The 27446-nt window shown below is 46.5% G+C and overlaps 1 protein-coding gene across 7 annotated transcripts in view; it reads right to left on the bottom strand.

Annotated features, from left to right (window-relative positions):
* SMARCA4 (SWI/SNF related, matrix associated, actin dependent regulator of chromatin, subfamily a, member 4) overlaps positions 1 to 27446 on the bottom strand; it is a 116208-nt gene that overhangs the window by 34054 nt on the left and 54708 nt on the right. For all 7 annotated transcript variants that reach the window (XM_048491838.1, XM_048491841.1, XM_048491836.1 and 4 more), the window contains exons 18-23: positions 24974 to 25040; positions 23065 to 23175; positions 20489 to 20731; positions 18624 to 18737; positions 14285 to 14392; positions 2745 to 2831 (exon numbers count right to left, since the gene is read on the bottom strand). In XM_048491838.1, the coding sequence (XP_048347795.1) occupies positions 2745 to 2831; positions 14285 to 14392; positions 18624 to 18737; positions 20489 to 20731; positions 23065 to 23175; positions 24974 to 25040 (730 nt within the window). The remainder of the gene's footprint in view (positions 1 to 2744; positions 2832 to 14284; positions 14393 to 18623; positions 18738 to 20488; positions 20732 to 23064; positions 23176 to 24973; positions 25041 to 27446) is intronic.

The raw sequence follows: 27446 nt of genomic DNA, 5'->3' as shown, positions 1-27446 counted from the left end.
ATCCTGGGATTCTTCCTGCTGTACTGGAAGATGTTCCTCCCTAGAAAAACAGGAACTCTGCAAGATACACATCCCTGCGATGCAATTTTGTTCCTTTCCCACAAGGTCTATCATCAGAACCCCCCTTCCCTTGTTCAAGGCATATTCTGCAAGGGTTGAGGTCTGGACTTTTTCAGCCGCCCCATCATTTGTAGAACAACCTTTACAAGAGGTTGGGGGAGTTTCCAGGGAGGTTGCAAGACCGTTGTTCCGGACAGTTTTTGAGGCAGCTCAAGCTTCGGCAAAGGAAGGATCTATCCTACTGATGGGGATACATTTTTCTGTATTATTATTATTATTGTAGATTTCACAGCTGCCAGATCTTTAGATGGTTGTTGGCCTTCATTACAATTATATTGTAATGAAGCCTAGGAAGTTGTAATGTATCAGCGTAGTATTCATGCGGATCCCAGCAGGGCTGCCTTCTGAATTTGACAGATGTTAATTTTGTCAATTCGAAGATGTTTCAAGTGCTGCCCTAGTGTTTTTGGGATGGCGCCCAGCATGCCGATTACCACTGGGACGACCTCAGCCGGTTTGTGCCATAGACGCTGAAGCTCAATTTTCAAATCGCGGTATCTAGTGTATTATTGTTGTTGTTGTTGTTGTTGTTATTATTATTATTATTAATTGGATTTGGTATACCGACCAATCCCAGAAGGGCTCTGGGCGGTGAACAATAAACAGCAAACAAAGTAATATACAACAAATCCAACAGTACAAAACAGATAATAGATTAAAATCCAGTTAAGAGCAGCAGCAGCAGCATCGCTACCCACAAAAAAAAAAACTGTATTATGGGAGGACCGGACCCCCAACTCCCCGCACTCTTAAGTGACTTCGCGGGGAGGGATCACATAATTACCGAGAGATGAGTAAGAAACTGTATGGAGGTGTATCTGTGGGGCATCAAGCGGAGGTGGTTTTAATGTTTTAATGTATGCTGTTTTAACGTTTACTGTTGTATCAGATTATTTTAATATAGCTGTTACTCAATTAGGGTGCAGAGAAGCTCAGGGGAAAGGTGGATATACAGTAAAATAAACAAATAAAGCAGGCAGGCAGACAGGCAGCTTGGTGAAAAAGCTTTGGGGTCTTCTCTGGGTACTGTGGCCAAGCAAAGTTTGAAAGATGGAGGAAGGGAGAGCTCTCATACCAAAACAACCTTTAACATCCATTTGCCCCAAGTGATACAATTTCAGTAGGCACAAAACACACAGAATTGGGTCTGAGAAGGCTCACCCAGGCACTAAACATATTTTGTAGGACACAAGTGGCGACCCAGACCCAAGTGTTTAAATGTCTTTTAGCTGTTGTAGTTGTGGGATCTGTTATTTGGGAGTTAGCTGGTATATTTAATTAACTGTTTCATGTTTTATTGTTTGCTGCATTGGACACTGTGATGACCTATGTTTTCAGGGGACCCTCTTATTGATGTCAGCCACAAAGGGGTGGGGATTTTTAATGGGGTTTTAACAGACTTTGTGTATTGTTTTAGCGATGTTTTTATTCTGATGTTAACTTCGTAGGTTTTAACAGTGTTTCATCCCCATTCGTAAGCTGCCCTGAGACTACGGTATAGGGCGGGGTATAAATTTGCAGAAATAAATAAATAAATATCTTTTCTAACAGCAGTTTTTAGAAGGCTGCCACCTCTACAGCTGTGTGGGTCAGAAGAGGCTGCTGGGCTCAACCAAGCGGCGCTCCTGGCGCAAGGATGGCTGGAAAGGTGAGCGCCAACAGTGCAAAATTGGAAAAACAAAATAACATCTAAAATGTCAACTGACAAATTAACATGGAAACTGAGAAAATCCAGAGAAATTTAATAAAACTTGGAACTTATTTATAAAATATATGAATAACTAAGATGTTAGAACATACTTCTGAAATATAATGTACAAACTTTAGTTTAATTAATACTACATTTAAAAGATAAATCTAAGAAGTTAGATATGTTATTTCTCATTACGATTTATTTGATTAGTTATTTAATAATACGTGATGGCTAATAACTTGAAGATGTAGTTAATGAACATTTGAATTTTTTATTTTGATGTAACAAAATATAAAATGTTACATTTAAGGTAATGAACAAGGTGAATTTTTATATAAGAAATTAGATATTTATTGTCAATTAATAATCTGATTAAGTATTTTTCATCTTAGGAGAAGAAGAAGAAGAGTTGGATTTATATCCCCCCTTTCTCTCCTGTAGGAGACTCAAAGGGGCTTACAAACTCCTTTCCCTTCCCCCCTCACAACAAACACCCTGTGAGGTAGGTGGGGCTGAGAGAGCTCCGTAGACTAACCCAAGGTCACCCAGCTGGCGTGTGTGGGAGTGTACAGGCTAATCTGAATTCCCCAGATAAGCCTCTACAGCTCAGGTGGCAGAGCTGGGAATCAAACCCGGTTCCTCCAGATTAGAGTACACCTGCTCTTTACCAGGACGCCACTGCTGCTCATTTAATATATATTATAGTTACAATCAAATCTAATGTTAACGAATACTTTTCATACCTATGTAAATAACTGTTACTCTTTTTTCTGAGTCTTTAATGTTCACACTCAAAAATTAACAAAATGTATACAATATTATACTGAATTTACTGAAATTTTTTAAATTGTTGAATAAATTTTTAAAAAATGTAAAAAAAGGAACTGCACAGAGATGGCTGGAAACATCTACTGCTACAACACTTCGTTACCTCTATATGCTGAAACATATAAGGATGGTTGCAAATCTTCCTCAGCTGCATAATAGTGTTCATAAGTGTCTTTGTACCGCCTTTACCCTGCAAGAACAGGACAGGGTTACTCACATACTTCTTCCCAAGCAAACTGTTATCATTTTGCTCAAAACAATGAAAGGGGGAAAACCGTCATCGTTTCAGAAAATGACCATCATACTACCCTGTTTCCCCTAATATAAGACATCCCCGAAAAATAAGACACAGTAGAGGTTTTGCTGAAGTGCGAAATATAAGGCATCCCCCGAAAGTAAGACATAGCAAAGTTTTTGTTTGGAAGCATGCCCGACAAACAGAACACAGAAAAATAAGACATCTCCTGAAAATAAGACATAGCGCATCTTTGGGAGCAAAAATTAATATAAGACACTGTCTTATATTCGGGGAAACACGGTAAGTCTGATGACCAAGCCATGGTGCAAAGGGAGACCTTTGAAAAGGAGCCCAGCAGCACACGGCAATACTTAATCTTAGGGTGTTGTGGGTTTTCCAGGTCGTATGGCTGTGCTCCAGTAGTGTTTTCTCCTGACGTTTTGCCTGCAGCTGTGGCTGGCATCTTCCTCTGATACATACAACCCACAACACCCTAGTGCTGTGGTGGCAAACCTTTGGCACTCCAGATGTCATGGCCAATTGGCCATGCTGGCAGGGGCTGATGGGAATTGTAGTCCACAACATCTGGAGTGCCAAAGGTTTGCCACCATGGCCCTAGTGATTCTGGCCATGAAAAGCCTTCAACAATACAACACTTAATCTCATAACTGTATTTCTAAAGAATCTGAAAGGCCTCTTCTTGAATGCCGTTTTGTGACTGGTGCCTCCCAAAGCTCTTGACGATAAGTAATTAAGTAGTTCCAATGTAAAGTCTGTCTTCCTCTGCAGTAGAGCCGCAGGTCTGTCTGCTCAAGTGGAGTATATATCTGTCCAGGGTGTGTGGGGAGTGTCCAGAGTGGGTGGGGAAACCTTTTCTGTGAGTAACAAAGGCGGCAACCAGGTCAATAGTTGAGGGCATCTGAATAGAAGTATGAGTAACAATGAAGACTATAGCCTGGGAGTAACCCTGTAGATAGCAAGGTCACTGGTGGGAGCATCTGAATAGAAGTATCCTGGCCTTTGATTCTTTTGTCTATGGTCATCCTGTGTTTGTGTGGAGCTGGTTTGACACAGTCTTGACCCTAGTATTTTTCAACACTGGCAGCCAAGTTCTGTTCATTTTCATAGTTTCTTCCTTCCTGTTAAAATTGTCCATGTGCTTATTGATTTCAATTGCTTCTCTGTGTAGTCTGACGTAGTAGCTTTCAGAGTGGTCCAGAATTTCTGTTTTTTCAAATAATATTCTATGTCCAGGTTGGTTTATCATGTGTTCTGCTATTGCTGATTTTTCTGGCTGAAATAGTCTGCAGTGCCTTTCGTGTTCTTTGATACGTGTCTGTGCGCTGCGTTTGGTGGTTCCTATGTAGACTTGTCCACAGCTGCATGGTATGCGATAGACTCCTGCAGTAGCTAGAGGATCCCTCTTATCCTTTGCTGAACGTAGCATCTGTTGAATTTTCTTAGTGGGTCTGTAGATTGTTTGTAGGTTGTGCTTCTTCATCAGTTTTCCTATGCGATCAGTGGTTCCCTTGATGTATGGTAAGAACACCTTCCCTCTAGATGGCTCTTTATCTTTGTTATTGTGGCTTGTTCTTGGTCTTGCAGCCCTTCTGATTTCTGTATTAGAGTAACCATTAGCCTGTAGAGCCCTGTTTAGGTGATTCAATTCATCTTGTAGGAGGTGAGGTTCACAGATTCTGTTTGCGCGATGTACCAAGGTTTTTATGGTGCTCCTTTTTTGCCCTGGATGGTGATTGGAGTTTTTGTGTAGATATCTGTCTGTGTGAGTAGGTTTTCTGTATACTGTGTGTCCCAATTGCTGGTTTGGTTTGCGGATGACTAAAACATCTAAAAATGGTAGTTTTCCTTCATTTTCTTTCTCCATAGTAAATTGGATGTTTGGGCTACCCATGGCTACCTATTACAGGGCTAAGAGGGCTACCCATGGCTACCCCATCTTTCTGTTCATAGTATTCATTATCCCACTGGAAGTAGCTGGTAGTGAGACAATGTTGAAACAGGGCTGTGATGTCTTTTGGGAATTTCCCTGTAATAGCTAATTTTTATATGGAACATTTTGAGAAGCAAGCCCTGAAAACAGCACCAAAAAAGCCCACCATATGGTTCCGTTATGTGGATGACACATTCACCATTTGGAGCCACGGAGAAGAAGAACTAAACAAGTTCCTGGACCATATCAACAAGATCCACCCAAACATCCAATTTACTATGGAGAAAGAAAATGAAGGAAAACTACCATTTTTAGATGTTTTAGTCATCCGCAAACCAAACCAGCAATTGGGACACACAGTATACAGAAAACCTACTCACACAGACAGATATCTACACAAAAACTCCAATCACCATCCAGGGCAAAAAAGGAGCACCATAAAAACCTTGGTACATCGCGCAAACAGAATCTGTGAACCTCACCTCCTACAAGATGAATTGAATCACCTAAACAGGGCTCTACAGGCTAATGGTTACTCTAATACAGAAATCAGAAGGGCTGCAAGACCAAGAACAAGCCACAATAACAAAGATAAAGAGCCATCTAGAGGGAAGGTGTTCTTACCATACATCAAGGGAACCACTGATCGCATAGGAAAACTGATGAAGAAGCACAACCTACAAACAATCTACAGACCCACTAAGAAAATTCAACAGATGCTACGTTCAGCAAAGGATAAGAGGGATCCTCTAGCTACTGCAGGAGTCTATCGCATACCATGCAGCTGTGGACAAGTCTACATAGGAACCACCAAACGCAGCGCACAGACACGTATCAAAGAACACGAAAGGCACTGCAGACTATTTCAGCCAGAAAAATCAGCAATAGCAGAACACATGATAAACCAACCTGGACATAGAATATTATTTGAAAAAACAGAAATTCTGGACCACTCTGAAAGCCACTACGTCAGACTACACAGAGAAGCAATTGAAATCCATAAGCACATGGACAATTTTAGGAAGGAAGAAACTATGAAAATGAACAGAACTTGGCTGCCAGTGTTGAAAAATACTAGGGTCAAGACTGTGTCAAACCAGCTCCACACAAACACAGGATGACCATAGACAAAAGAATCAAAGGCCAGGATACTTCTATTCAGATGCTCCCACCAGTGACCTTGCTATCTACAGGGTTACTCCCAGGCTATAGTCTTCATTGTTACTCATACTTCTATTCAGATGCCCTCAACTATTGACCTGATTGCCGCTTTTGTTACTCACAGAAAAGGTTTCCCCACCCACCCTGGACACTCCCCACACACCCTGGACAGATATATACTCCACTTGCTTTTTCCAACATCAGATCCTCTGAAGATGCCAGCCACAGATGCAGGCGAAACGTCAGGAGAGAATGCTGCTAGAACACGGCCATACAGCCCGGAAACCACACAGCACCCAAGTGATTCCGGCCGTGAAAGCCTTCGACAATACCATAAAACTGTTTCAGGAAGTAGCTGTGCCGGTCTGCAGTAGAAGGGACCTTTGCACCCAGAGACCCTTCTTTGCAGCACCCTTCCCACCTTCTGCCTGGGGTTTAAGGACATAGGAATCTCCATTCCGACTTGTATCTGATGAAGGGAACTCCGACTCATGAAAGCTCATATCCCCAAAATCTTGTTGGTCTCGAAGGTGCTACCGAACTCAAATCTAGCTCTTCTGCACCACCACCCTTCCCCCAATACTGTAAGCACTGGCAACAATACTTTTTAAAGACAAAAAAATATCTCAGAGCCCAGCAGGAAGAAGAAGAGCTGGATTTATATCCCCCCCTTTCTCTCCTGTAAGGAGACTCAAAGGCAGTGGCATATCTGCCTAGGGACAAATCTAAGTATACCACAGCTCCCCTTGTACAATAAAATCCTTGGAGGAACCGTTGATAAGGGCTATAAAAGCCCGGGGGCTACTTAACCAGAATAGCATTATTAAGTATTCAAACTGTCCAAACTTTCGTGTTAAACGCACTTGATCAAGTGTTCATAGCCTTCAGCAATTCTGACCCTGTAGTAAGCTTCTCTCGAAGTCCAATTTAGTAAAGATAAGCCTCTTTCGCCTTGAAAAGTGCATCTAAAAGGGCGTCCTTGATCAAAGCAAGCAAAGGATATTTATTGGACAGGGAGACTGCATTGAGACACCTCCGATAATCTGGTACCAAAGCCGTAAAGACTCCATCTTTCTTTTTTTACAAAACAAAGCGGGGAGCAGCGTGTGCAGGTGTGTTTGTTAGCCCATCGGCCGTATGGAACCCGCTGTGGCCCGAAATAGGTTCTTGTCCAAGAAGGTAACTGAAGGGTTCAGCTACTCCTCATTTCTGGACTCCTACCTGATGGCAGACTTCTACTCTTTGGGCGAGGCAGTTACGCCCTGGCTGTATAACGATTTTGCAGTCAGGTGTCTCTATGGGGCAATTTAACCGCTGATCGCGATTCTTGCCTCTGAAAACTCTATGGCTAGATCTTTGGTATGCGCCCGATTGCAGGATGCCAATAGAATCGGGAGCAATGCAGCTGATGAGAAGTGATAAGAAACCAGGGAGGTGTGTCAGGGGAGAGATTGAGTTTTCCCCACCATTCTTATGTGTTCACGGCAGGGAGGGTCAGTGAATTCTCGGATCCGTTCTTTCCATATGATCTGTGGTTCATGTAACGATAACACCGGCATGCCCAAAACCTTGGAGTGTTTGGCCACTGTCGCTTAAAATAAAACTAATTTTTCTCCCAATGAGTCGGCGCGAACGGAGGGAGAACCGGGTTGTTGTTTTGAACTGGGCCGGTCATACCGTTCGAGGGCTGGCCAGTCCATTTGGGTGGAATTTCGGTATGGAGAGCTTTAACCAGGGGAATTTCTTGGTCCAGACCTAGCTCCTCTGCCTTACCTGGGGCAACAGTAAATGGGAACGTAGAATCCCACAAGAACCGGGTCAGACTATAATGCGCAGTATGTTTCTGGCCGGGGTTGGCCAGAAGCGGCTAGACAGTCAATGGGGAGCTGCCTTCACTCACAGCTATTCGAAGTCGGACCCACATATCCATGGGGGGGGGCTGGAAGAAAAGGCAAACAGCTGCTTCCCCTGCCCTCTAAGATTGCTGATGCCGATAGCCGCCTTTAGAGATGGAAAAAGCTCTCATATGTCGGGCGGCCCGACTCTGCGTGGTGGCTTGGCAGATGGGAGTGCTTGGCGTGGCTGGAAGGCGGTTGGTTTTGTTTCTTCGGACGGTTAGGCGGCTAGGATGACCTGGACCTCCGCCCAGTAACAAACACAATCCCAGTCGGCGGCGGGCGCCAGAAGGTGGACTTCGGTGGGGAAACCGGAAAAAACTCTGTCTTGGTGAAGCGCAGTGGCAGGAAAACCGGGCGTGGGCGGCCTCGGCCTGGCACGAATTTATTCAAAGCTTATGAGGGCAGCCTTTACCTGGGGAACCTAACTGGATCCAATCCAGCAATAGTGCTTGAGGAACCCGAATTAAAAAACACCTGTTTTCCGCGCAGCTTGCCGTCAACAGCATCCGAGAAGTATTCGTGATTTCATGCTGTTCAGGCCGCACGCCAGGAGGAGTCTCGTTTTAGCAGCGTATACGGGAATTCCACCGGGCAAATTCTCTGCAAACGTCGTTGGTTGTCTCCTGCTGGATGGATTTGAGTAGTGCGGATAGTCACTCTATCTTTCGGGCGCCCGGATCTTGGAAAGCTGGCGCTTCCTTAAGGCTTTGGAGGAATGCACGGGCACTTACATCGCGAGAGTCTTCATCGTAAGCAAATCCAAAAGAGTCACAAACCAGTCGGGTTGCATGTCTTACCCATCCAGGACCCCGAGCCGACATGTCCCGTATTTTTTTTAGCTACCAGACCGGGTATAAATCATCATAGTCCCTCCATGTGGGCATCGAGGTAGCCGCAAAATGAAGTAGGGAAGTTTGGAAGCCCGGTCCCATCAAAACGGGCAGGTATCGGGGGGCCTATAAATGCAACCCCTTTCCATCGGCTCTTTGGCGCCGGGCAGGGCGGCGCTGTTGCATCGGGTTGAGCAGGTTAGGCGGGGACATGCGGTTGCACAGGGGGCCGGAGATCGGGCGGTGATCAATGCTTCGGTGCAGATTGCTGGCGTTTAAAGGTGGCAGGACTCCAGCAACGCGTTGCCCCTCTGGCCCGGCAGCATCAGTAACAGCATAGACTCCTAACTTGGGGGCTTCCTGGTCTGCTGCCTCCTCAGTTCCCTCTCCAAGCGCCAGCCAGCTCTCTCTCCTTGCGGGTCAATGCATCACTGGTATGCGCGATGCAGAGGCTGCTTTTTTTCCTCGCTCCAACTTAGCCAGTTAAGCCTCCGCGTTTAATAGCTGCAGTAAGCTCGCTGCGTCGCGCCAAGGCCTGAACGCTTTCGCTGTCGGCGTTGCAGCTGTAAATCCAGTCCTGGAGTGTTCCAGGACCTTTATCATGGACTTCCGGACTTACAGATTCTGGCGCATATTGCCGTTGGAGGCGCATCTTTGGCACGGTCCAACTTCGAGTTTGGACTTCTTTGGCGCTTTACTGTTCCCGGGTCCCTCTGCGGCGGTTTTCGCTTTTTGGTTGCAACACAACGCGCTTCCTCCTCCCCTGTTTCCCAGCTGGCTGCTTCTCACGGGTCCATTATGCTTCTTAAGCATCCCGCGAGTCAGCCCTCTTCCTCATCCCAGTTCTCTCGATGGGAAGAGGTGAACAAATCGGCTTGGAGTGCAGGCTTTCTTCGACTCTTACCATTCGTCGCCTGGAAGTGAGACATCCGGAGACACCCAGAGTAGCCACCCTGGTGGCTCCCAGGGCACTCCTCCAAGGTGCTGACGCTGACCCGGGATCAGGGGAGTCCGGATTGGAAGACGGTAATCGGGATACCTCCTCTCCAATCCCAGGTTTAGTCCCGAAAGTGTCCTTCTCGGATCGGGCCCCAGTGCTGTGCCAATGGTGGTTCTTTAGGAGCATCATCACTCAAAATCACGCAGTCAAGGAATGGATTCAATGGACCTCCTGGGTTTGCTGCATGAAAGGTGGTCAGGCCCGCGTCTCCTCCATGACAGGCTTTCGTATCATCTTGAGGCTTTGTAATCCACAATTTGCAGCGAAACGTGGTAGAGATCCCATCCACGGTGGCCTTTCGATCCATGAACAGCGCCCCAAACGACTCATGTATAAGTCCTCCATGAGTGATCAGCCGGCCACGCCCCTCGCTCCAACGGAGTGATAAAGCGAAGACTCGTATGCTGATACGTAGGTGGGGAAAGGGAAGTCACCTGGCGAAGACCCGCTTCTCCCTTCGCCGTGGGTTCCTCCAGATTCAGAAGGGAAAGGTCGGAGCCACTCTTTGAGGGCTAAGCACCGCACCTTCCTCGCGAGCAGCTTATCTCAACCTCTCCCATGCCGAGACACCAGAGGGGTCCCAACTACACTAGGAATATAGATGAATTAGGATTCCTGCACAATGTAAAGGAATTCCATAGGAAGCAGAAATTAAAAGCGCTCTTTTGGTGAAAAGGACCAAGTTTATTCCAGTGACTATCTTTAGAAAGTTCAAGTACACGCACACGAAAGTGGCGCAGGAATGAGACACTTTACGCCAAGAAGCACCAGGTTATAACTCTATTCCATCCCATCCCCCTCCCGGCTTCCCCATGGGAACGGAGACCCAGCCTCATCTCCCACAAGCAAGCAGAGATAAAGTCTCCAAGAAGCTGATTGAAGCTGGCCCATAAATACAGGCTGTAGGAATGCACTCAGCAGGTTACTTTTGCACCATCAACACCATTGGAAACTCTTTGCATTTATCAAGTGTGTTCTGCTATTGCTGAATTTTTCTGGCTGGAAAACGAAGTCTCGCGGGTACTTCCGTGGTTCTTTTGATACGCGTGTCTGTGCTAAGGCCATGCTTGGTGGTTCCTATGTAGACTTTGTCCACAGTAGCCGTGCATGGTATGCGATAGACTCCTGCAGTAGCTGAAGGATCCCTCTTATCCTTTGCTGAACGTAGCACTGCTGCTGAATTTCCTTCTTAGTGGGTCTGTAGATTTGTTTGTAAAGGTTGTGCTTCTTCGCATCAGTTTCATCCTATGCTACGTCAGTGGTTCCCTTGATGGCATGTGGTAAGAACACCTTCCCTCTAGATGGCTCTTTATCAACATTGTTATTGTGGCTTGTTCTTGGTCTTTTTGGCCCTTCTGATTTCTGTATTAGAGTAACCATTAGCCTCGTAGAGCCCTGTTTAGGTGATTCCAATTCATCTTGTAGGAGGTGAGGTTCACAGATTCTTGTTTACTTGTGACAAATGTGCAAAATTGGTTTTTATGGTGCTCCTTTTTTTTTTGCCCTGGATGGTGATTGGAGTTTTTTATTAGCAGATATCTGTCTGTGTGAGGCGGGTTTCCTGTATGACTGTGTGTGTCCCAATTGCTGGTTTTGGTTTATCACCGATGACTAAAACATCTAAAAATGGTAGAACTTTCCTTCATTTTTCTTTCTCCATAGTAAATTGGATGTTTGGGCTACCCATGGCTCACCTATTACCACAGGTGGTTTAAAGAGGTAGCTACCCATGGCTACCCCATCTTTCTTGTTCATAGTATTCATTATCCCGCACAGGAAGTAGCTGGTAGTGGAGACAATGTTGAAACAGGGGCTGTATTTGATGTCTTTTTAGAATTTCCCTGTAACAGCTTAATTTAATTTTATATGGAACTTGTTTTGAGAAGCAAGCCCTTGGAAAAACAGCGCAAAAGCCCACCATATGGTTCCGTTATGTGGATGACACATCTTCGCATTTTGGAACCCACGGGGAAGAAAAGAACTAAACAAGTTCCTGGACCATTATCAACAAGATCCACCCAAACATCCAATTTACTTATGGAGAAAGAAAATGAAGGAAAACTACTTCCATTTTTTAGATGTTTTGAGTCATCCAGCAAAACCAAACCAGCAATTGGGACACAGTATACAAAAACCTACTCACCTCAGACATACATCCACACAAAAACTGCAATCACCATCCCGGGCAAAAAACGAGCCCCATCAACCCCTTGGTACATCGCGCCAACCGACTCTGTGAACCCCACCTCCTACAAGACGAATTGCATCACCTAACCCCGGCTCTACAGGCTAATGGTTACTCCTAATACAGAAATCCAGAGGGGCTGCAAGACCAGAACAAGCCACATGAACAAAGATAAAGAGCCATCTAGAGGGAAGGTGTTCTTACCATACATCAAGGGAACCACTGATCGCATAGGAAACTGATGAAGAAGCACAACCTACAAACAATCTACAGACCCACTAAAGAAATTCAACAGATGCTACGTTCAGCAAAGGATAAGAGGGATCCTTCTAGCTACTGCAGGAGTCTATAGCATACCATGCAGCTGTGGACAAGTCTACATAGGAACCACCAAACGCATGGCGCACAGACACGTATCAAAGAATGCGAAAGGCACTACAGACTATTTCAGTTTGAGAAAAATCAGCAATAGCAGAACACATGATAAACCAACCTGGACATAGAATATTATTTGAAAAACAGAAATTCTGGACCACTCTGAAAAGCCACTCACGTCAGACTACACAGAGAAGCAATTGAAATCCATAAGCACATGGACAATTTTAACAGGAAGAGGAAGAAACTATGAAAATGAACAGAACTTGGCTGCCAGTGTTGAAAATACTATGGTCAAGACTGTGTTAAACCAGCTCCACACAAACACAGGATGACCATAGACAAAAGAATCAAAGGCCAGGATACTTCTATTCAGATGCTCACCAGTGACCTTGCTATCTACAGGGTTACTCCCAGGCTATAGTCTTCATTGTTACTCATACTTCTATTCAGATGCCCACTCAACTATTGACCTGATTGCGGCTTTTGTTACTCACAGAAAAGGTTTCCCCACCCACCTGGACACTCCCCACACACCCTGGACAGATATATACTCCACTTGCTTTTTTCCAACATCAGATCCTCTGAAGATGCCAGCCACAGATGCAGGTGAAGCGTCGGGAGAGAATGCTGCTAGAACACGGCCATACAGCCCGGAAACCACACAGCACCCAGAAGTGATTCCGGCGTGAAAGCCTTGACAATACCATAAAACTGTTTCAGGAAGTAGCTGTGCCGGTCTGCAGTAGAAGGGACTCTTGCGCGAGAGACCCTTTGCTTTGCAGCACCCTTCCCACCTTCTGCCTGGGGTTTAAGGACATAGGAATCTCCATTCCGACTTGTATCTGATGAAGGGAACTCCGACTCATGAAAGCTCATATCCCCAAAATCTTGTTGGTCTCGAAGGTGCTACCGAACTCAAATCTAGCTCTTCTGCACCACCACCCTTCCCCCAATACTGTAAGCACTGGCAACAATACTTTTTAAAGACAAAAAAATATCTCAGAGCCCAGCAGGAAGAAGAAGAGCTGGATTTATATCCCCCCCTTTCTCTCCTGTAAGGAGACTCAAAGGCAGTGGCATATCTGCCTAGGGACAAGGGGTACCCATTGTCACCGGGCGCCACTCTTCTGGTCACGTGGGGGGCGCAAAATCAGGCCCCCACGTGACCAGGAAGTCCTGCTGTCTCGTCATTTTCACGTGCCTCGACCCTGTCCGAGGTGCGCAAAAATGACAAGACAGCAGGACTTCCTGCTGCCTCCAAACACCCTCAACCCCACCCTGGACTCCCCCCTCCCTTCCTTCCCCCTCTGCCAGCTGGGCTCCCAGCTGGCAGCCTGCAGTCTCTTCTGACCTCCGCTCCGGGCAGGCAAGAAGAGACTGCAGTCCTAGCCTCTGAGACTTTCTTTTATAAGCACTGGGGGTGGGGCTTGGGGAGCAGGAAGTCCCACCCCTTCCTGCTCCCCAAGCCCCACCCCCGGCCTCAGTGCTTATAAAAGAAGGTCTCCGAGGCAGGGACTGCAGTCTCTTCTGGCCTGCCTGGAGGGGAGGTCAGAAGAGACTGCAGGGGAGTCTGGGGGGGAGGTGGGCATCCTAGATCTTGCCCATGTCCATGGTGACATGGGCGGGGTTGAGGGCAGTGGGGGAGGAGCCAGGGTGGGGGGCAGAGCCTGGGGGCGTCCTGGAGACAATTTGTCTCCCGGCGCCATTTACCCCTGGTACGCCTCTGCTCAAAGGGGCTGACAATCTCCTTTCCCTCCCCCCTCACAACAAACACCCTGTGAGGTAGGTGGGGCTCCGAAGAATTGTGACTAGCCCACGGTCACCCAGCTGGCATATGTTGAAGTGCACAAGCTAATCAGGTTTACCAGATAAGCCTCCACAGCTCAAGTTGCAGAGCGGGGAATCAAACTCCGGATTAGAGTGTCCCTGCTTTTAACCACGACACCACGCTGGCTTTCTATCCATCCCCATTGCGTGCAACTAGGAAATTGGATGTCCAAACCTTTTTATCCTTCTCTGACCCATCTGTGAGCAGCACTCCCTTGGCCTGCATGTGCCTATAAAGTACCCTTTGCAATGCAGACATATCGCATTTAATGACGTATTCCACCTGTTGTGAGAAAAGAGAGATTTAGTCACATATTCCAGCTGCTGCGAGAAAGGAGAGAGACTACCTAGTGTCAGGTATGGCTCCTGCCCTCCCTAGCACCCCACCAGTCAAGGTCCAAGACCACACCTGGGTAGGAGGGCAAAACCTTGCTCAGTGATGGTGAACCTTTTCGAGACCGAGTGCCCAAATTGCAACCCAAAACCCACTTATGTATCGCAAAGTGCCAACACGGCAATTTAACCTGAATACTGAGGTTTTCGTTCAGAAAAAACGGTTGGCTCCGAGACGCGCGTTACTCGGGAGTGAACTTGGTGGTAGTCAGTGGCTTTGTTTTGAAGCAACCGTGCAACTCTTCCAACAGGTGAATCACGACTCAGAAGTAAGCCCCATTGCCAGCAACCGAGCTTACTCCCAGGTAAAGGATTGTGCTTTAGTTCTTCGCATGAAAATCAGTGGAGTTTAACAGCACTTAACAGGGTAACCTACACTGCTTCCCCAAAACTAGGTCTTAGGTTTAATGCTAATAATCAAGCCCAGCGGCCCAGGCCAGCCTAGATGTAGGGGGAGCAACTCTGTTTGTGCGTGCCCACAGAGAGGGCTCTGAGTACCACCTCTGGCACCCATGCCATAGGTTCGCCACCACTGACCTTGCTTGACGGTCTCATGTTAATGGACCTGTTGTTCTTAATCACTGTGCTTGGGAACATAGCTAAGTAGGCGACCTTGCCAAGGGCCTCTGGAAGGGGGCGGAGGGGGAGGGGGAAGGAGGCTCCCGGCAGAAGAGATCCCTTGGCCTTGAGACATTCAGAACTCCACAAGAAAGCTTTTCACATCTTGTTGCTTTACTAATTTGTGGTAAGATGGGAGGGGGGTTCGGGCAGAAAAACGAAAGGGATAAAAGTGTTGGCAAGAAGTCAGGATCCTTAGATCTGGCTTTTTTGTCGTTGGAGTCTCTGCTGGCAACCCAATAAAGACTTCTGATTTCATATCCAGAGTCCAATTTATTGTCTGTTGTACCAGGACCTAACACCTTCCGAACTTCGAACATTAAATCCAGGCATCAAAAAAACGTTGTGGCCCCAGAATGCCGAAGATTCCTTTGGTTTCAAGTGCTTCGGAGCCGTATTGTCAGGGGAGCACCCTTAAAGGGGACATCTGTTTCTGTGGAGCGGGGAGGAACACACAACCATTTCCTTGTATGGCAAAAGCTCCAGATCACTTTACTGTAATAGATCACATTAGTCCAGGGGTGTCCAACTCTGGTGCTTCAAATGTTCATGGACTACAATTCCCATCAGCTCCTGCTGGCATGGCCAATTGCAGGGGATGATGGGAATTGTAGATCATGAACATCTGAAGCGCCAGAGTTGGACACCCCTACATTAGGCCATCATATGCCTCTGACTTGTGCTCTATAAAGAGTCACTGAAATAGTACGATTAGTCTTGGGCAGAGAGCAGGGGTCTACTTCAATTCCTCCCCAAATATAGAACAGCATCCTTAAAGCAATTTGCCAAATCCTGATCCTCCTGACCTTCAAAAGGCCTGTCTGATATGATCTTTTTTCTCAGAGGCCTTTCACTTGTACTGGTTTGGACTCTGCTTGTAAATATCACTCTTGCCCCCCTTTAAATCCCAAAGAAGTCCAGCCTAAATATCCTGGAGATACCCAAGTCTGGCCTGTTACAAGACCACTTATGATAGACAAGAAAAATCTTTGTCCAAAGGAAGCAGCCTAGCTCAGGAGCCCAGGGGTGGACTGTAATTCAGGAGCCCAGGCCAGGACTGTAATTCAGTGTCAGGGGGATTGTATCTAGGTGATTGAGATGCATTCCTACCTCATTGTAACTGCTTAACGCAACAAATCAAATGCTGCTAAAAGATATATGTAACCAACCTGCTATACGTTACCACTGCCATCTGGGACATTCTTTCCTTGATCTTTGCTTTATGGCTTCATATGCTTTGTAGATAACTAGGCTTCCCCCTGACACCCTGGTCCCATGGAAAACAGAGTCATGTTCTCAAAGGCTTTCACAGCCGGATTCAACTGGCTGTGGTCTGGTAGATCTTGTTCCTAATGTTTCGCCTGCATCTGTGGCTGGTATCTTCAGAAGTGTTATCACAGAGAGAAGTCAGGAGATGCCAGCCACAGATGCAGACAAAGTGTTAGCAACAAGATCTACCAGACCACGGCCACACAGCCCGGAAAACCCACAACAACCAGGAGTCATATCTGTTATCTCATGGTGGAAGGAAGCCAGGTGGCTTTCTCTTATTATCTGGCAGCGACTTTGGGTGCCTCAGCTCCAGGGACTGTTTTTCACAAATTCTTGGGAATTCGGGAGGGGGGACTTAACAGGGGATAAAGGGAGTGGCAAAAGCCAGGGTTTGTCAGAACTGGCTGTGCCAAGCTTGGGTGCTCTGAGACTTCTCAATAAATGCTATACAGAGTCCGTTTATTGGCTTAAGGTTCGAGACCTAACATTCAGGAATTCGGCTGGTGAGAGGACAGAGGTGGCATTCATATAATGAAGGGTGGCAAAAAGTTGAACCAGAATGGCCCTGTAAGCAGAGCGGAGTGGTGATGAACTAAAAGGGTAGACAACAAAAAGGGATCCTGCGATGAGGATGTGATCTAAAAGTAAGGGAGAATCGTGACCCTGAGCCCTGTAGTTAGCAGAGAAGTCAAAACTTCCGTGCTGCAGAAGTTGAGAGTAAATGAAGTGAAATGAAAGAAATCTTCACTGACAGAACACTGCCATTCTACAGGAGGAGGCTGTGTCACTTCCTACACAAAGGACAGGGCAGCATTACTATATTGTTCCAACCAGCACCTATGGAACGGTCAAAATGGTCAAAGGTCTGGAATCCATGCCCTACGAGGAGAGAGATTTAGGGAGCTAAGAGATTCCACCCAAACATCAGGAAAAACCTCCTGACAGTCAGGGCTGTTTGACAGTGGAATGAACTGCCTCGGAGTGTGGTGGAGTCTCCTTCTTTGGAGGTTTTTAAAGAGAGGCTGGATGGCCATCTGTTGGGAGGGCTTTGATTGTGTGTTCCTGCATTGCAGGGGGTTGGACTTGATGGCCCTTGGGGGTCTCTTCCAGCTCTATGATTCTGTGAAGATGTCTTACATCACATCAGATGGCTGGTCAATTTAGTCTTGTCTATTTTCACTGGTCCCTGATCTGGACAGTCCAAGCTAACCTGATCACATCAGATCTTCGAAGCAAAGCAGTGCTGGGCTTGGTTAGCACTTGGAGAGAAAACCTCCAAGGAAGTCCCGAGTTGCTACGCTGAGGCAGGCAATGGCAAATCCACCTCCTGTTTTGTCTCTTGCCTTGAAGGCCCCTGAGGTCACTGTAAGTTAGCTGCCACTTGATGGTATTTTCTACCACCACACCACTTGGACTGGCAACTGCTTTCCAGAATGTCAGGAAAAGGTTCTTTCCTAATCCAGCTACCCAAGGACCTTTTAAAAGGTTAAATCTGAGGTTAAATCTGGGGACTTTTAGTATGCTCCTCACATGTAAACAGAGAAATGCAAGGAGACCACACTACAACCTCACTGCGCACTAAGAGCCACAAGGTAGCATATAACAATTTTTGAATGATGGAAATAAGTACTAATACTATACATATGCATACATATGCACTGAAGAGGACGCACATGCACTGAAGAAGATTAGCGAAAACGCACTTCAGCGCGCAGGCGTTTTGCTGCTGCTTCTTTGAACCTTGCTGCTCTTTTGAACTTGTACAATTTGGCGGAAGGTTGCTGTTTCTTGAACCGGTGCCTTTTCCATGTTTGTGAATGAAATATTTATAGAGGGAGAACCTTATGGACTCATGGAATCATTCCTGACTATGTTATTTTGTGAATATTGCATATATGCACTTTAGTCATTGTTGGTATTAACACTTCCTTGTGCAATTCCTGTTGTGTGGCAAGTTTTTTGGGGTTTGGCCAACCTTGTCCCTTGTTTCTTCTGACCTTTAGCATGCAACACAAATTTGATACCATGGAGCTGAGACCCCTACCCACAATCACACTCTGAACTTCTGGACACTTTCCTTGATTTAAAAAAAAAATCTTCAGCAGCCACAACAAAATATATGAGCTGGGAATGATCCCATTCTGATCACGCGGAAGCCAAATACTATTTTTCCGTTGTAGCAAGAGGAGCTCCGGTAAGAACTGGAATATGGATTTCCCTATTACAGTTACCTTTTCTGGCAGCTGGGCTTCCACCTCCTTCTTTAACCTCCTCAGCAAGAAGGGACGCAACACTTTGTGCAAACGACGGATGATTAGAATAGTCTCTTCTTCATTCAAATCCACCTGTTTTGACCCAACGATTCAGAGAAACAACAGTCAGTGCAACATCTATGGAGACCCGAAAACATCTGATCATTGAGACAAAACTCATCCCACTACGACCGATGCCACCAAACGGTTTTGCAGAGCAGAGAAGCCGCAGTGGTCAACCGACATCTCAGCCCACAAAGTTGCCTGATGCAAAGTAAGATCCTTTCCCACTTCCTTAACTGGAAACGCCAAGGAGTGAACCTAGGAACAAACAGGTCCTTTGCCAACTGAGACAGTCACTGGTATGCCCAGTCTTTTCACTGCCAAGTAGCATTCTGCTCCAAGAAAGCTGAAAAGGAATTAGCCCCCTGTCACAAGACCAGTCTTATAAATCCTGGGTTCATTTTTCCAGATTCTGCAAAACTGATGAATTTTCCAAAGATTTTATTGAAAAACAGAAAATAAGAAAATGTTCTAATATATATATTTCTCAGCTATAGATAGCATTGTTCCAAGCAAGTTCTTTGTTGCAGACCTGGGATCAGGAGTTGTTTTTTCCTGCCCGACCTGGACCAGAATGCCCTTTGCTCTCCCCCTTTGGTTCTCAGGTAAACTCTGTTTCCTGCCCACCCCCCCACCCCGTAAATCAATCTCTCTGATTTACAACCGTTTGGCCACTAGCTTCCTTTGTGTAATTTATTCAAAGCATTTAGTCTTCCTATCCGGAGATCAGAGGTTCTTATCAGGCTAGTGTGAATCTGCCTGATTCTGTAACCGAAACAAAAGGAAAGAGCTTCGGCACTGGGCAGTGAAGGAAAATGGCAGAGCCGCTGTGGTTTGCTACATGTACTCTGTGAATCTTTTGCATAGTTTTAAAAGGTCGATAGGACCTTTTGAAGGGCATAATTTTAAAATAATATGACCTTTTTTCAAAATGCTGGACTGTGTAGGTATTGCCAGCTTCTGGTGATGGAGCAGGCTTCACACAAGGGTATCCTACACTTACTCCAGGACACTTGAAACAGCAATGGATGCATGATGCTAGAAAAAAGAAAGGATCCACATTTTCCTCATGACAACACTTCTTGCTACGGGTGCTGGAAGAACACAGCATCCTCAGGTTTTCAGTTACTGAGGTTTTCTTGCAGCCCTGGCAGTAATTACTGCCTTGAAAACTATTTCAGTGAAAGAGGGCTTTGGTCTGGAAACAGCTTAAGGATTTAGAAGGGAAGAGGAGTTTGGATTTATACCCTACCTTTCTCTCCTGAAAGGAGACTCAAGTTGGCTTACAACTTTCCCTTTCTCTCCCCACGACAGACACCTGGTGAGGTAGGTGGAGCTGAGAGAGTCCCAAAGAACTGTGACTAGCCCAAGGTCACCCAGCAGGAATGTAAGAGTGCGGAAACACATCTGGTTCACCAGATAAGCCTCTGCCACTCACGCGGAGGAGTGGAGGAATCAAACCCGGTTCTCCAGATTAGAATCCACCTGCTCTTAACCACTACATCACTTACTACCATACTGATCACAACAGGGCCCTGTTTGGCATATACTTTCAAACCAAATCAATCTCTTTTGGTAAAACAGAAAAGCATACTTTTTTTTCAGGCCAACTTTAGCAGAAAGGTCATCTAATTGTCAAGTTCACACCAGAATGCTTAAGACTCTGGGAATATGGTTCCACAGACAATTAACTACAAAAAAACCCCACAACCCACTGGGAGCTCTGAAGAAATGTGAGACTCTTGCTGATCAAGCTGTCCAGGGCTTCCTCCGATACCCACCTTTTCTCCAGTCATGGCAAATGGAGCGTTAAACCACTGTTCAAATGTGCTACAACTCTTGAAGATCGTTGGAAGAAGGAAGTTGAGCAGAGCCCACAGTTCCGGCAACTTATTCTGGAGTGGCGTCCCCGTCAGCAGCAAACGACGTGGAGCTATGTAGTGCGTGTTCAGGACCTGGGTGAGTTTGCAGTGGTGGTTTTTCATTCTGTGACCTTCATCAACAATCATGTACTTCCAACGAATCTGATAATCCAGGAAGACAACCAAATCTCAATTAGAATATGCATGGATTCCACTCATTAGAAAAACATTTTAGTCTACATGTATGGGTATTCAGCTTTCAATTGGAAATAAGCAGATGGAGCTCAACAGTAAAACAGCATGTGATTGTAGTTAAGTTTCTATGAATCAATCTATGTCACGTTGCTTCCCTGTTGTAGATGTTCTCTTAGTGGTGCCTTCCCTCTTTGATGAGGCAGGATAAAAAGCTCCTGTTATGGGGAAGGAGTGGAGGTAGCATGACTGCACAGGAGACCACTAGAAGATCAGGGATGGGAAAGCAACAGTTGTTTTTGGCTCCTAGGTGTCATGAGCCAGTCCCTGGGTATTTACCAGGATAGAGAGGACTCTGACCTGACAACATGATTCAGCCAGAGTTGTCTGCTCCTGAGGAAGACCAGGCAGCAGAACCAACTCCCAGTCCTTCCCTACCTGATGACGTGCAGGTGAAGAAGCCTGCAGATACTCCTAGGGAACCCAGTAATGAGTCAGCTGTGCACAGGAGGCAGAAGCAGAGGCAGCTGCTGCAGAAGCAAAGGAGGAGTGCTCATATTGCAGCAAGATATGGGAAGATAGAAGTGGCTGCATCTGGTGAGGATTAACTCCTTGCAGAATCCCAACCCCTTTGCAAGACTCTCTATGTAAGCCTTGCTGTGAGCTCGCTTCTGCCTGGGTGCAACAAGTGTGTTTCCTGTTGCCTCCGTGTGCCTGGTCTACTGCTGATTCCCAGTCTGTTTATTGGTTCTCCTGTACCACAACCTGTAGAATGTTATCTGACTAAGTTTCGCCGGTCGCCTGCCTTGACTCACTGGACTGTTATCGGACTACGGTTTGCCTGCAGCCCATTTGGTCCCACAAGGCCGGACTTGACCATGCCCTGCCTGCCAGCTGCACACTAAGGCTGCAATCTGTTTTGGTGCTACGTCGACATTCCGTCATGGCAGAATGGATCAGATCAATGAGGGCCATCGAGTATCGTGTCTCAATAGCCAACCAGTTCCCCTGGAGGGGCAATAACTGGGCACACAGGTCAAGGTCTTGCCCTGATGTCACCTCCTGGCACCAAGATTTTCAGGAAATTTATCGCTTCTGTATGTGGAGGTTCCCTTTAGTCACCAAGCCTAGAAGCCATCGACAGGCCAATCTGTCTAATTTCCATTTATTTGTTTGTTTGTTTGTTTGTTTGTTTAAATTCAATTCAATTTGGTAGACCGCCCTACCCTCGGAGGGCTCAGGGCGGTTTACAAGACAGTCAAACACAATACATCAAATAATCTCAGTTAAAACAATAAATAAATTAAAACATTAAAAGATTAGCAGCAGTAATCTTCCATAATTGAAATAAGTGGATGATGTCCGGGATTAACCCCCGGGAGGGGACTGGCCAATGTTCAAATCAGCAGATGACATATAGGGCAACAAAGGATAACAAAGAGGGGCGGTCTCAGCAGCCAGCCTCACCAAAGGCAAGGTGGAACAGCTCGGTTTTACAGGCCCTGAGGAACTCCCCAAGGTCCCGCAAGGCCCTAACAGATGGAGGAAGAGCGTTCCACCAGGCAGGGGCCAGGGCCGTAAAAGCCCTGGCCTGGGTGGAGGCTAGCCACATTATGGAAGGACAAGGGACCACCAGTAAATTCACCTCTGCCGAGCGGAGAGGTCAACTTGGGACATATGGGGTAAGACGGTCTCGCAGGTATGAGGGCCCCAGGCCGTAAAGGGTCTTAAAGGTCAATACCAACACCTTGAAGACAATCCGGAACTCCACTGGGAGCCAGTGCAGGTGGCACAATACAGGGGTAATATGGTCTCTAGCTGAACCACCCGTGAGAAGATGGGCCGCAGCATTCTGGACCTTCAATTTCTGGATCAGCCGCAAGGGAAGGCCTGCGTAGAGCGAGTTACAATAGTCCAACCTGGAGGTGGCTGTTGCATGGATCACAGTGGCCAGGTCAGTCTGGGAAAGGTAGGGAGCCAGCCGCCGGGCCTGGCGAAGATGGAAAAAGGCAACCCGAGTGACATGTGCCACCTGGGTCTCCATTGAAAGAGACAAATCCAGGTGGACACCCAGGTTGCGAGCCAAAGGGGTCAGTGCCAAAGAGGCCCAATTGGCCATGCTGGCAGGGGCTGATGGGAATTGTAGTCCATGAACATCTGGAGAGCCGCAGGTTGCAGACCCCTGCTCTAGAGGCAGCAGACAATGACAATATTTCTGACAGAATACCCTTTTAAATTTCTTTCAACACGAAACAATTTAAAAGCAGAAACCCAGAAGAAAGCTTACCCCAGAGAACCCTCACCTTTGCGAGGATATGCTTATCTTTGATGATATATTCATATGTAGTGAGCAAGACATTAAATTTTCCACTTCGAAGTTGAGGTACAAATGCCCGCCTTGCAGCTGGAGAGCCCTAACGGAAAAGAAATAAGAGAAACTCAGCACAGCTCTCAGTAGTCACCCACATGCTATTTTGGATGTGGCAGCAAATCCTCTGACTCCAAACTCACTCAACAGATTCAAGAGCAAAATGTAACCCTCTGCAGCCCACCTTGGGTGATGGAAGGCAAACAATCAGTGGGATAAGGATTAAAATCCGTTCCAGGAGAGAGAAGAAGAAGAGTTGGATTTATATCCCGCCTTTCTCTCCTGTAAGGAGACTTAAAGGGGCTTACAATCTCCTTGCCCTCCCTCCCCCCCGCACAACAAACACCCTGTGAGGTATGTGGGGTTGAGAGAGCTCCAAAGAACTGTGACTAGCCCAAGGTCACCCCGCTGGCATGTGTGGGAGTGCACAAGCTAATCTGGTTCACCAGATAAGCCTCCACAGCTCAAGTGGCAGAGCGGGGAATCAAACCCCGTTCCCCAGATTAGAGTGCACTTGCTCTTAACCACTACACCGTGCTGGAGATAAGAAGTCGACTTAGGGGCACAGAGCAACAGGGCAATGGTGAATCAGGGAGTCCAGTGGGCTGACTAAGAATGAGAACTCCAAGAGGCAAATTTCATATTGTCTTCAGCAAGCCAACCCCGACCAGGATGATCCAGGTTAGCCCGATTTTATCAGATCTTAGAAACTAAGCCGTTTTGGACCTTATCAGTACTTGGAGGGGAGACTGCCGCTACGGTTTCCAAGCCGATGAAAAATCCCCTCCATTCATCTCTTGCCCTGACCTGGATAGCCTAGGCTAGCCCAGGGGTCTGAAACCTGTGGCTCTCCAGATGTTCATGGACTACAAATCCCATCAATTGGCCATACTGGCAGGGGCTGATGGGAATTGTAGTCCATGAACATCTGGAGAGCCACAGGTTTCAGACCCCTGGGCTATCCGGGTCAGGGGCTAATGGGAATTGTAGTCCATGTACATCTGGAGAGCCACAGGTTGCAGACCCCTGGGCTAGCCTGGGCTATCCAGGTCAGGGGTTAATGGGAATTGTAGTCCATGAACCTAAGAACATAAGAACATCTGGAGAGCCACAGGTTGCAGACCCCTGAGCTAGCCCCATCTCATCAGATCTTGGAAGCTAAGCAGGGTCAGCCCTGGTTAGTATTTCCACGGAAGACCACCAAGGAAGTTCATGGTTGCTGTGCAGAAGAGGCAATGGCAAACCACCTCCCCTCATCTTCTGACCTGAAAACCCTATGAAGTCATCCTAAGGGGGAAATACACTGGAAAATATAACTGTCATAGAGAGAAAGTCTTATTTTTTCTCTTTCTCTGGTTTTTTTTTGTAGCCTGTAAGCAAATATGGCAGGCAAGCTTGGCTTTACAGCAGGAGCTCTGCAAAGATCCCACTGTAAGATTAACGAAGAAGAAGGAGGAGGAGGAGGAGGAGTTCCCCACCCAACAAACACCCTGTGAGGTGGGTGGAGCTGAGAGCTCCAAAGAACTGTGACTAGCCTAAGGTCACCCAGCTGGCGTGTGTTGGAGTGCACAGGCTAATCTGGTTCCCCAGATAAGTCTCCACAGCTCAAGTGGCAGAGCAGGGAATCAAACCCGGGTCTCCAGATCAGTGTGTACCTGCTCTTAACCACTATGCTCTTTTCAGTTCAGGCAACAGCAGGCTGATCCTTTGCCCTCTGTTGATGCCAAAATTGTTCTTGGACAACATCCAGTGGGAAAGTACCTAGATTTGTCTTCTACGGATGTTTGATTCTTCACCCCAACAGTGACAAAATGTGGAATGAAAGTCTGACCCATAATACTTGCCTTGTATGAAACCTTCACCACGGAAGGAGCCCATTTATCAAATTCATATGCCCAATTTGATAGAGTTCTAAAACAAAGGAGGGAAAAGTGAAAACTCCACATTGTGCAGGTACCCGAGACACCAAACAGCTGTTTTTAAAGACAGATAACCACAACAACTCTTTGCGCAGGGCAGCTTTTCACAACACTGTACATTTCAGAAGAACATAACAAATTTGCATCCAGGGGAGCCAGCAATGATTTGAGAACTGGTGGGCCAAGAAAGCATCACAAATGCTGAAACTTAATTCTGGCAAACCAGCCTGTTGATTATTCCAGCAGCCCTTTGCTCGTAGCACACTTCATTTCATTGGTTTTTGCAAACAGTGCATGAAACAAGTGCAAAAAATTAAGACAGTTCCTGTTAGGTAAAGCAGTTTAAAAACTGGAGGAAACACACAGCAGACAAGAGAAGAAGAGAAAAAGAAGAGTTTGGATTTCCACCCCACCTTTCTCTCCTGCAAGGTGGCTTACAAGCTCCTTTCCCTTCCTCTCCCTACAACAGACACCTTGTGAGATAGATGGGGCTGAGAGAGTTCTGAGAGAACTGTGACTAGCCCAGGGTCCCCCAGCAGGAATGCAGAAGAGCAGAAACACACCTGGTTCACCAGATAAGCCTCTGCCACTCAGGTGGAGGAGCGGGGAATCAAACCCGGTTCTCCAGATTAGAATCCACCTGCTCTTAACCACTACACCACACTGGCTCTCATGGTGCTTACATGTACATTTCCATTTCAAAGAAGTTGTGTCCAGCTGATTTTAACCAAATCGTGTGCATAGGAACAAACAACTGAATGGGTTGTGTGGCCTCACTCCTTGCCTCAAACGGCAACCAGTCCCTTATGTGCCACTGAACACCACCTTCAATACGTCCATAAATTGGCCATCATTTATTTACCTAATTACATCATTTGTAGTCCCCCTTTTCCCCTGAGACTCAAGGTAAGACAATGCAATCAAACGGCATGAGGCATCCAATAAACAACCAAAAGAGGAGGGGCGGTATGAAAAAGTTAATAGATGCATTCAATAGGACTCAAATCACAAAATTGGAAGTAATGCACAAAAGGTATGACTTGATATGTCCTAAGCGACACAAAAATGGAATTGCAAAAGTAGAAAACAACACAGTAAGAGCAAGATAATATATACAATAAGCAGTCGAGTAGTTGATTCATTAAAATTATACTCCTATTATACTCCAGTTTTACTCCTTGTATAGAAATACCATCACAGACCTGCCTTTCTTCTGCCGTTTCTCAAAACGTTTTGCTTAAGGAAAAACCTCCCAATCCACTCTGCTATTAATGTCCAGGGAAAGGCTGGCGTCCACTCCAATTATTTAATTCCCTACACCTTCTTGTACCTTGTGGGAAATCTAGTGCTGAGGAGGTGTTTTTGTGAAGCACGGCCTGTGCTGGTTCCCACCTAGACCAGTGATGGCGAACCTTTTCGAGACCAAGTGCCCAAATTGCAACCCCAAACCCACTTATTTATTGCAAAGTGCCAACACGGCAATTTAACCTGAATACGGAGGTTTTAGTTTAGGAAAAACGGTTAGCTCCGAGGCGTGCGTTACTCAGGAGTAAGCTTGGTGGTAGACGGTGGCTTTGCTTTGAAGCAACCATGCAACTCTTCCAACAGGTGAATCACGACCCTAGGAGGCTTTACTCAGAAGCAAGCCCCATTGCCAGCAACCAAGCTTACTCCCAGGTAAAGGATTATGCTTTACTTCTTCGCATGAAAATAAGTGGGGTTTAACAGCGCTTATCAGGGTTACCCACGCTGCTTCCCCAAAACTAGGTCTTAGGTTTAATGCTAATAATCGAGCCCAGCGGCTCAGGCCAGCCTAGATGTGTGTGTGGGGGGAGGAACTCTGTTTGCACATGCCCACAGAGAGGGCTCTGAGTGCCACCTCTGGCACCCGTGCCATAGGCTCGCCACCACTGACCTAGATGGTAAATAAACCACTACCAATTGCAGCACTCCCTGTACATGCCCCAAACGACACTTTGCAAGCTGCTCTTTAGGGAGAGTTGATTCTGAAAGAAAAACGCTAAGTTCTGAGTGGCAACAATTACCAACAATTCCTCTAACTCTTTGCAAGCTGTTCTGCAATTAGATTCATATTATACCCATATCAGTTATCTCTTGCTAAGGTTCTATGTTCTTGCCCTAATGCTGCCCTATGCATTTCTATTATGTGCTGTCGAAGGCTTTCATGGCCAGAATCACTAGATTGTTGGGGGTTCTCCGGGTTGAATGGCTGTGTTCCAGCAGCATTTTCTCCTGGTACTGGGACATGGCCATCCAACTCGGAAAACCCACAACAACCATTTCTATTATGTTGACTGAGATACGGGCTTTTACATATACAGTGGAACCTCGGTTTTCATTGCCTTCGGTTTTCATCGGTTTCGGTTTTCATCAATTT

Source organism: Sphaerodactylus townsendi, linkage group LG03 (genome assembly GCF_021028975.2).
Source record: "Sphaerodactylus townsendi isolate TG3544 linkage group LG03, MPM_Stown_v2.3, whole genome shotgun sequence".
Classification (NCBI taxonomy): Eukaryota; Metazoa; Chordata; class Lepidosauria; order Squamata; family Sphaerodactylidae; genus Sphaerodactylus; species Sphaerodactylus townsendi.
Note: the sequence above shows the minus strand (reverse complement) of the source record. Positions and strands in the feature narration are given on the sequence as shown.